At 39.3% G+C, this 10,279-nt stretch overlaps 1 protein-coding gene across 6 annotated transcripts in view; it reads left to right on the forward strand.

Moving 5' to 3' along the window:
* The window catches only part of WASF3 (WASP family member 3), a 66,281-nt gene extending 57,623 nt beyond the window's left edge, over positions 1-8,658 (forward strand). For 3 of the 6 annotated variants that reach the window (XM_040056781.2, XM_058419469.1, XM_040056780.2), the window contains 4 exons: positions 368-543; positions 3,145-3,408; positions 5,015-5,370; positions 6,090-8,629. In XM_040056781.2, the coding sequence (XP_039912715.1) occupies positions 368-543; positions 3,145-3,408; positions 5,015-5,370; positions 6,090-6,247 (954 nt within the window). In that variant the 3' untranslated portion in view covers positions 6,248-8,629. Of the gene's footprint in view, positions 1-367; positions 544-2,306; positions 2,474-3,144; positions 3,409-5,014; positions 5,371-6,089 lie in introns of all 6 variants that reach the window. The other 3 variants (XM_040056782.2, XM_040056783.2, XM_040056779.2) reach the window with 2 other exon arrangements.
* Positions 8,659-10,279: the final 1,621 nt, after the last annotated feature.

The following is a 10,279-nucleotide window of genomic DNA, read 5'->3' on the forward strand; positions in this document are numbered from 1 at the left end:
AGTTTGATTTTCAGGAGATGAAAATTACAGGTGCTTCAGTGTGGTCTAAAAAGACATGATGTCAGAAAAAGTTTAACTTTCTGGCTTTTAAAATTGGTCCCATCTCTGTATTAGGAAAAGCAGGAGATTGGCATCACGGTAGCACATGCATCCTACAGAACAAAGGCAAATCAAAAGTCCTGCTACTAATGAGGTTCATAGCGTAAGGAGATATTCTTATTTTCAGTGCAGAGAAATTTGATGAAGACTTGGCTTCATCTGTAAATCTGGTCTTATTTTCATGCACTCTAACTGCATTTTAACCAGCTTTCTTCCTTTCCTTTTTTCTCTCTCTTTGCATGCTTTATTTCTTTTGTTTGGACATTAGGAGCAAAAGCGTATAGATGGCACCACCCGTGAGGTGAAAAAGGTTAGAAAAGCCAGGAACAGACGCCAGGAGTGGAATATGATGGCATATGACAAAGAGCTTAGACCTGACAACAGGTTGTCTCAAAGTGTGTACCATGGAGCATCTTCCGAGGGATCACTGTCCCCAGATACTAGGTCTGTTTCCAGCCAAGCTGTTTCTTATACCACAGTTGTATGTTCAGCAATGCTGAGTAGAATTAGGTGTTCTTACAGGGTGGGAATAGTTAGACAAAACATACAGTGCATGTTTAAAACACTCTTTTCAAATTTATTTCAAAGCATAAATGACATAGCACATTCTGTAATGATTTTTTTTCTTCCTCAGCTTCACGTGAGTGTTTTTGTCATCATAATGTTATGTATTGCGGAGAAAGAAGTGTTTGCTGCATGCTTTATATTTGGTTTTCAGTAGCTGTAGTTACAAAGCATTTAAACGTCTACTAGAAAATGTCAGTAGCTCTTCCTTAGCGTCTAGTTTGTTGTTTGATGCTCTACTGGTAGCTTAAATATTTTTTTGTGATCTACTCAGTCAGGAATACATTTGCCTGTAAAGAATGCTTCAGTAGGAGAAGAGTTCAGCTCTTTGATGTTACATTAGTCTGAAAAGCAAGTTACACAACCAGATGAGATGTTATTGCTTGAAATAACAAAAATCTCTGCTTAGAGATACGCAACAAAATTCATCTTCCGTTGACTGAGATTCCCTTTGAGCTCTGTGGGAGTTACCTGATGTGCATTGAAGTCTTAGTTTTTTACACTAAGCTGGTCCCTCCAGAGGATTTTCCTACTTATTTCCTATGTCTTTTGTGATTGAGTGCTTAGCAATAAACATAGAAATAAAGAGTCCACTGGAAAAAAGTGTTTGAATTGTTGAATGGCTAGGTTGTGGAGGCAGCTACCACTGCAAGAGTGTGGACTGATACCTTTAGTCCACTGTCCAGTGGAGATCAATTTAAAAGGAAAAAAATCTACTCAGAACTTTGTAATGTTGTGGTCTTTGTGAAAAGTAATGAACTTGTAATTAAAACATAGTATTTGATATGATTTGTTGGTCTTTCTATAATGTATTCAGACTCAATCCCTGTCTAAAACCCTTTGGTTGCTTGGTTTTGTTTTACAGTTTCTAATGCAAACTTGTCTCCTTGTCTCCTGTTAGTCTTAATGAAGCACTGCAGAGTGACAAAGGTTGATCTAAAAAGCGTGGGTTTTTTCATCAGGAGTTCTATTTTACACTTTTTGAATTTTATTTTTTTCCGATTTAACCTTGCTTCCAGGATTCCTTAGTTTAAATTCTCATATTGAAGTGATTTGTTTTTATCTCCCAGCAATGTCAACGTGTATTTGGGTGTTTCCAGATATCTGTGGTATTTGCAATCTGTGGGATTTTTTTAAGCAGAAATTGTAGGATGCGTCTCTGTGTTGGATTTTGATGTTGTTTGTGTGACAGATACCTTGTACTTACGTAAGCCTTTCATATTTTATAAATTATGGAGTATTTTACATTTCAGTGCATCAAATATCTGAGACTGAATCCTGAAATCTGTTTTATATCCATGAAGGGTTAATTCTGAGAATGGCAGTGAGATGGAGAGGGGGCTTTCTATTTTTTACCTTGGAGTAGTCTTGAGCTATAAAAACCCCATACATACAGAAATATGTACTGGTTTGAGAGACATTTTCATGCTGCCAGCTACTATATGAGCAGTATTTTATAAGTCAGGTCCCAAAGAAGTGTATTTGGTTATACTCTGGGGTTTTATCCTACTGCTAAAGTAAAAATAAAAATGGTTGTATTTCTTCTGTTTTGCTACTTGTAAGACTAAAGCATTAAATGTTGACATGGTAGTGTTTGGACTGTGGCAATTTACAATGTGTTTGTTATACTTATTGTACTTTAGAGAGAGAAACACAAGCTGAATCCAAACAGAAACCAGCAAATTAATGTGAGAAAAGTAAGAACAAGAAAAGAAGAGTGGGAGAGAAGGAAAATGGGCATTGAGTTCATGAGTGACGCAAAGAAAATGGAACAGGCAGGAAGCATGAAAGAGGACAAAATGCCCAAAGGGTTTGTTATTTTGTTTTGCTCAAAGCCCTGGCTTTTTGTTGCTTACCTTGCCTCCAGCCTCACAGATAAGTGCATCAATTCACTATGTTCACTAAAAGCCAGGCTGCACCACTGTTCATTACTAAAACAAGTCTTCACAGTAATGGGATGAAAAGATCTTTTGCTCCCTCTCTTGGGCTTATTTGACAGAGCATCCTAGACTTTGTATCTTTATGAACTCTCTGCTCAACTAATACTTACATTTCCAGGCTTCCTTAAGCCTTTCCAACAAAATTAATTGTGCAAACAAAATAAAAAGCATTTTCTAACTTTTGAAATTGTTTTTCTCTGCATTGATAAAATACGTTCTTCTGCATAATTGCTAGTGCTTGTAGTATTGCTTTTCTTTTCCTGCTGCCATTGTTAACTTGAGGCAGGCTGGTAAGTATTATCATTTCAAACAATGGACTGTCAAAATCATTGACAAAAAAACATAAGCTTCCTTACGGCTACTAAAATTCTTGTGCTTTCTGTGGACTTAAAAGGGAGTGGTGCTTGATAAGTCGGGGAATCCTGTTGCAAGAAAAATAATGCTGATTGTATTCTTTTCAGCTTGTTTAGTCAGTTATTTAGATAATGCCCTGTTACACTCACACAATCTGTCCTTCTGTATCAATTTACTTTAATTTTAGGTCCCATGCATCTGATGTTACAGATTATTCTTATCCTGCTACTCCGAATCATTCCCTCCATCAGCAGATAGCGATGCCTTCCTATGGAGCAGGAGATGGTCCACAGTACATGGCAGCACCCCAAAGCCATGAGCATGAGTACAGACCACCCTCCACCACTGTACGACACGCCACTCTGAACAGACCTCAGCAACCACCTCCACCTCCACCCCAGCCTTCAGATGGCCAGCACAGCTCAGTACCTGTGGTACCAGCAGAATATGGGTAACTCTGATTTATTCTAGTGGCAAAACCAGAGGAGTGCATGTTTTTCATGACCATCATAATGTGTAATGCATCAAAGAAAAAGACCCCAAATACATTAGTTGCCTCCTTGGGGAGGACAGAAGAAAATTGGTATAATTTCTATGTATGAACTGAATTTAAGTGAAGAAATAGCGAAAGCAGAAATAATCAAGTTTGTATTGAGTGAAGTGAGTATTGAAGTCAGTGAAGTCAGTATGATTGTAAAATATTAAGGATGCCTAATACAATATGGAAGAAGGGATAATTTTCCTGTTAAGTGGAAAGTAGTTACAGGATAATTTGGATAATATTTTAAACTGCAGGAAATGTGCAGAAAGAATGCTGTTGATTGTGATTAATCTGGCAGTCTTTGTTGCATACCTGAAATGCCTTTTAAGAGAAGCTTGTGACAGAATTGGAAGGGGTCTCCATAGACAAAAGTTCCTTACTGGCACAGGAGGAATGCCACTTTTTAATTCAAGACAGAGATTTTTAAAATGCCTGTGTAGGTATTTTGCCTAATTGCATTCTGAAGGCAGGCTTACTCCAGAGTTCTGGTTCCCCTGTAGAAAGAAAACATCTGTTTTCTAATGAGTCTCTGTCTGTTCATTTGTGTAAATAGCTTACACTTCCAAGTTGTAACCTCAGGAAAGTTGCAGTCATTCTTGCCTGTGTTGTTTTTAACTATGCAAGCCAAGGTTTGTCATCTTTGCTTGATGCATCCTGGGATAGCATTTGCCTGATTCTTGGCTATCGTGCTGCGAATGACTCAGTTAGGAGTGACTGCTCCAGCCTGCCCTTTCTCTGTTGTTTCCAGTGTCTGAGACATTACTGTGCTTGGTCCTCAGGTCCGTGACCCTTGTCAGGGGGTTGCAGTTGTCGTACACTGACGTGTGTCATTCAGTGTCATCAGTCCCTTAGCTTCAACTCCTGTCTCCTGTATCTAGTTCTTTACCTACTTCATAACTCTTACCAATTCTGATTTTTTTTTTCTGATTAAGATTTCTTTCAATGACATTTTAACAAAGAAGTGAGCCTGTGCCTCCTATTTCAAGAACTATTCAAATGTATCAATGTAATTAAATGGTATTTAAACTGATAAATTTGACTGAAGAAGCACATGAGATACATTTACCTTTGGGTAAATCTTTCCTTTCGTACTTTCCATTGTTCTCCATTGGCTGTGTCTTCTATTACCTCTTGACTTTTTATTAAGTTGAAGGGTGTAGTCTGCAGTTTTCTTGGTCTCTTCTTCATCAAAGATTTTGTACTTAACAGTCCCACAGGGTAGATGTTGAATAAGAAATGCAGCTTTATACTTAACTAGGCAGGAGAATTAAGATAAAAAGCTCACTTTGTACAGTGCTGAAAGGACATAGCCTTTAACTCGAACATTTGTCTTAAATCTTAATATATCAGCAATATTTCACAATTCTTACATGTATAATCACTCGCATATTTAAGTCACCAGTCTAAATTGCTTTTGATTTTTTTTACCTGAGGTTGGATGAGTGCAGTTTAAGGGCAGTAATTTTGTAAGTCCTAACTTTGAATGCATGAAATGTTTTTGTTCTGTTTTATATAGGATGCTCCCAGCTCAGATGGTGGATTATTACAATCCTACAGGTCCTCCCCCTCCTCCTCCACCCCCCATGATTCCTTCAGCACAAACTGCGTTTGTTAGTCCCCTTCAGCTCCCCGTGCCACCTTCCCATTCCGGATTGGTGACTGGCTCTACATACGCAGCTACTCATCCTCCTCCTTCTGGTGGGCTTGTTGTCACTGCTCCTCCTCCTCCGGGCCCACCTCCTCCCCCTCCAGGCCCTCCTGCTGCAGGTGCATCCCTCTCTTCCTCCCCCATGCACGCTCCTCCGGCACCGGAGGCGAAGCAGGCACCGATGAGCGATGCACGGAGCGATCTTCTGGCTGCCATCAGGATGGGTAAGTGCACACACTGAGTTTCAGGTGTTCCTTTTTTTCAGTGAGAGCACAGTGTTTTCCTCTGAAATGAGTTCCTGGCTTCTTTTCCCAGCTGGGCAGATTTCATTAACCACAGGTACCACACAGCTGTTCGGACATTTGTCAGCCATGAGGTTGGATCATTTTCTGGCACCTAAAGATGCACAGCCTCGTCAAGCGTGTTCTGGTGTTTGTGTGGGCGTAATCTAACAAACACAAAAAACTTGTGTTCGTTATGCAAAGTGCCGGTAGATGTACAGGGGTTTGTGCTTCTGTTCAGAAGAACTGAATTACCCAACACCAGGCTTCAGCACACTGACTTTTTTCTTTTAACCAGTGACTTAGGGCTTTTCCTGACTTTGCTTACAATATGGAGCTCTAGGTCTAATAGTATTTCCAAATTCAGTTTTGAAAATTTTCATCCTCAGATGAAAATGACCTGTACAGGCTTGAATATTTAGCTTCAACACAGAGTTGACAGTTTTAGAATTCCAGAAGTATTCAGTCTCTGAGAATTATTTCCCTTTTTCGTCTTTCCCTCTTCCTTGCTCAAGGAGGCTCTCGTATCTCAATGCTTGCTTTCTTTTTCCCCCTCCTTCATCCTGAGTATTTTGTAAGAGTACAGCAAACTCACCAGTAAGAGAGTCAAACTCGAACTCTCTTGCCTGGAAAGCTTTGTCTGAGAGTAGCTGTCTCTGCAGGGATTCAGCTGAAGAAGGTGCAGGAGCAGCGTGAGCAGGAGGCGAAGCGCGAGCCGGTTGGCAACGACGTGGCCACCATCCTGTCGAGGCGCATTGCCGTGGAGTACAGCGATTCCGACGACGACTCCGAGTTTGACGAGAACGACTGGTCTGATTGAACGTGGTCCGAGCCCCCGACAACTGCATTAAATACTTGGCTTCAGTGATTGCTTTGGTAGCAAGATGTAAAGCAGGACGTTGACATGTATTAAGGCTAGCGAGGGAGGTGCTAAAATTGAATCGGTATTATTCAGAATGCTGTAGCTTAGCAACTCTGGTAATAATGATGTGATTATGCTTATGCAGATCAGAAACTTGTCTTACTTTCAGTATTTACTGCATAATACTTAAGTGCCACTAAATGTAGCAACTCTTGTGCTGCGTGCAAAATATGCTGCAGTTGTTGCACTGTTACAGAACCAGCATTTTATTTTACTTTCCTGTTCTTGAAGGGATAAAATATATTTTTTTGACTTCACATCTTATTCTTTTAATTATGTAAGCAACTTAGATACTTGTGAATTGGTCTGGTTGTTGGTCTTTGAGGGCAGCTAACTGTATGGCTGAGTGAAGTGTTGAGTTACATAAATGTGACTTCTAGCTTTTTTATTAGGTACTAATTATGCCCACCTTAGTCTATTTTTAACCACTTCCGGGCTTAAGTTTTTATGCATACAGAATTGATTTTATACTATCTTCCTTTTTATCTTAAAAATGTAGCAGATGATGAAATGTATACCTTGAAGAATGAAACCCACATGATTCAGAAAGGACATTTGGTGAGCAGACAGGATATGTCTGTAACAGTACCAGCTCTAAGTTGCTGGCTGCTTGTTGGGAAGAGTGTTGGGGGGGTCTCTGCTGGGTAGCAGATGCATGTCCGTGTTATAAATGAAAATACCCGTAGAGCTTTTCAGTCTTACGATGAGATAACTGGATTCAGGATAGACCTCATGGAAAGCCTGGGGCTGTTGCAGTAGAGAAATGCTACTGCTGTCACTAAAGATTGGAACGGTCCAGATCTAGCAATCAGATGCATTTCACAAGTATTAAACTTGGTCTTTATGCCTGTAGGTATAAATGCGTGTACATAAGTTCTGTTGTTGTTGATTTGTACATGTGTAGTCATGTAGCACATTGACTCAGAACTCTTACTTTGAATGTATTTCTTTCCCAGTACATCCCATGGATAAAACATGGGCAGTTAAAGCAGTTTTGATGGCTGTTGAGGTACTATGCCATATATATGTATATACTCATTTTCTTGGTCCTTTCCTAGGCATAGTTGCATCCATAAAGTCTGCTTCAACTGTCTCTGTTTTCTTTGTTTTAATATTTTTTTTTTTTTTTAATCAGTAGTACAGTATTAAAATGGTTTGTTTTGTTTTTTCTTTTCTGGACCAAGAGTCAGGCTGCTGCTTTGCCTAATGAGGCTTCTAAATTTTACTCATAGCAGGGGAAGAGTTCTTTCCTTGTCAGACTACAGTTTTAATCTTTGCAACAGAAGTCTGTGTAACTCCAACTCTTAACATTTGGTAAACCTCCTTTGTTCTGTGAGCCCCCCCAGTCTGTTCTTAAAAGAAGTATGTAAGATAAAACGAGAAATGGAAGGTGATTGTCTAACTTGTGTTTACACCATTAACAGTTTTAGTCCTGAGAATGTAACAGTCTAACGCGATGTTTGCATGCAAACTGTTGGCTACTGCATTGCTCTGTAATCTGCATATGAACTTTCAATCCGTGGTGGCTGCCTTTATGGCAGAGGGATAACATTCTGCCTCAGGGCTGGTGTTAAAATTTATCACACAGAGTATTACCAATCTGTGCGAAGTGGTGAGCGACCCCAGCTCTTGGTAACCAGAGGCAGCTGAGGTACTTGCTGATCTCCATCCCAGGTGGAGCTGCTTTTGTCTTTGCCTTAAGGCGCAGAGCTGAAGTGTGCTTTATTCTGTGTCCTGAGTCTGAGGTCTTTGTGTCCACCAGGGAGGACAGAATTTAGGCCGCAGCCTGATGGTGGTTTTCATCACCGTGTGGGAGATGGCTTGTCCTTACCATCATGGTGTGCTGCAAAATGATTCTTTGGAGAGGTAGCTGAAGGTGCAGCTGGGACCTCAGTATTACATCACTGCACAGGTGGTGAGGGCACTCTCGATGTTCTTTTGATACGTGCTGAAATGAAACGTCTCAGCAGAAAATTCTTTCCAATCTACTGAAATTTGATATGACAGAAGATATATTTTATGAGCACAGAAGTTGGGTGTGTCTGAAATTTTGTAATTTCTGCTTATTTTAAAATAATAAGCATTAAACAAGCAATCAGTTGTGACCAGTGAAGATAGTGTAAATTTTTCAGTCATAGTAGCCAAGCTGTTTTTCTGAACCTGCAATGTTGTAATTTTCCTTTTGTTATTTTATGGACGAAATGTGAATTGAATTTAGTGATGTAAACACTATTCTAGGCCGTTTTTATCGGTTTTATCATACTTCGGGTTGTGCATAAGTAACAAATATGAATAAAATCTCACTTTTGAGCCTGTGTTTCTTTCCTTAGATTAGTAAGACTTTGCTGTTCATCTTTATTTTAACTTATCAATAACAGAAGTGAAAATGTAAGGCTTCCAGATGCTATCTCTGATCCCAAGGCATGATGTTCCTGGGATGAAGGCTGGAGTCTACAAAACCAGATTTTCTTGAGGTTCTGCTGCTCCTGCTGACATCAATACTTGGTTCCTTTGCTGCCTTGATTCAAGCTCCAAGTTCCTGGCTGGTCTAAGCAGGTATGAATTTCCCTACAGGTAGCTTTAGGGATTTTTTTTTTCCAGCTAAATGGATTAAATTCCATCTTTGCTTCCAAAAAGAACAAGGCAGAAAGTACAAGTTACATAAGCAAGTCGTCTTGCCCATTTTTTTAATAAGAAGTCATCTTTGTAGGTTAGTGACACCCAGCACAATACTGTGAAGTACAAACCCATGTAGGCCCACTAGAAAAATACTTTAATCTTTTAATTGTAATCAGATTAAAGCCAGGAGAAGCTTTTTCATCCTTCTGGGAAGAACTTCTATAAACCAATTGTGTAATATAGTAGCTTAATTGTAAATTAAACAGATTTGTTTATGCATCTTAGACTCAGTTGTTTCTTGGGAAAATAAATTAATCTCTATTCTGTTCAACTGAAAACCCCAGTCCCTCTAGCACTCAGTTCTTACTTCTCTCAAATTTCCCACTTTTTGATTTGAACTTAATTCAATTAATTTAGAGGACAATTCTTAGATACCATTCCTACATAGAAACTGAATATGCAAGCTTGAATTTTTTGTTTCAAAGGTTCTCTTAGTAAAGCATTTATCCCTGATTATTGTAGCTCGGTTGGAGTTAGGACTGATGGTCACTCAGCATGCTGCTTCTACAGCTTTTGTGCTTGTCCTTTGAATTTTAAAGAATTTTCATGGAACTAAACTGAACTGAATTTTTGGGTATTTGAGATCTCTCTTTACCAAGACGAATGGAGAAGAGAAACACCTTTATTGTAAGAGGGGTTGCATGGTGTTGAGAACAAGCTCCAAATTGAGCTCATTTGCAGTATGCAGATGGAGTTGGGAGGAAGGGAAATGTCTCCTTGGGAAATTGGTTCTTGATGTATTTTTCAACTATGTTCTCTCTCCTGTGCTGGGCACTGTTTTAATAATGAAGAGGTGTTCTTTTCCCCTTGAAACAACATACCTAAGGGTACAGCAAGGAAGTAATTTCTAAAAATGTTTCAAATCCCACTGTAAACTGAACAGAGTGTAAACCTGATAATAATGAAGACTTCATTAGAATCTTATGGCTGGAAGCTGAGGCTGTAAAATTAAATTTTGAGCTGAGGTATTAATCCCTAGCCAAGAAGTAAAATAAGTATTAGAACAGCTTATCCAGAGATAGTTTTTTAAAGTGAATTTTCTTTAAGGTGACATTACACATTTTTTCCTTCTGAAAAACCAAACAGAAATTCAGCCTACTGTAGTCTGCTTTGGGAAAAAGTGCTTGCCCTGTGGGGGTGTGGATTTTTGCTTCTGTGTCTAAAGCATTCCTGGTAGGAGTGAGTCCATACATACATGAACTCAAGTCCAAGGATTTTTGGCATATTGAGTCAGATCTGCATTCAGGTACT

The sequence above is a fragment of the Hirundo rustica genome, chromosome 2 (genome assembly GCF_015227805.2).
Source record: "Hirundo rustica isolate bHirRus1 chromosome 2, bHirRus1.pri.v3, whole genome shotgun sequence".
In the NCBI taxonomy this organism is placed as follows: domain Eukaryota; kingdom Metazoa; phylum Chordata; class Aves; order Passeriformes; family Hirundinidae; genus Hirundo; species Hirundo rustica.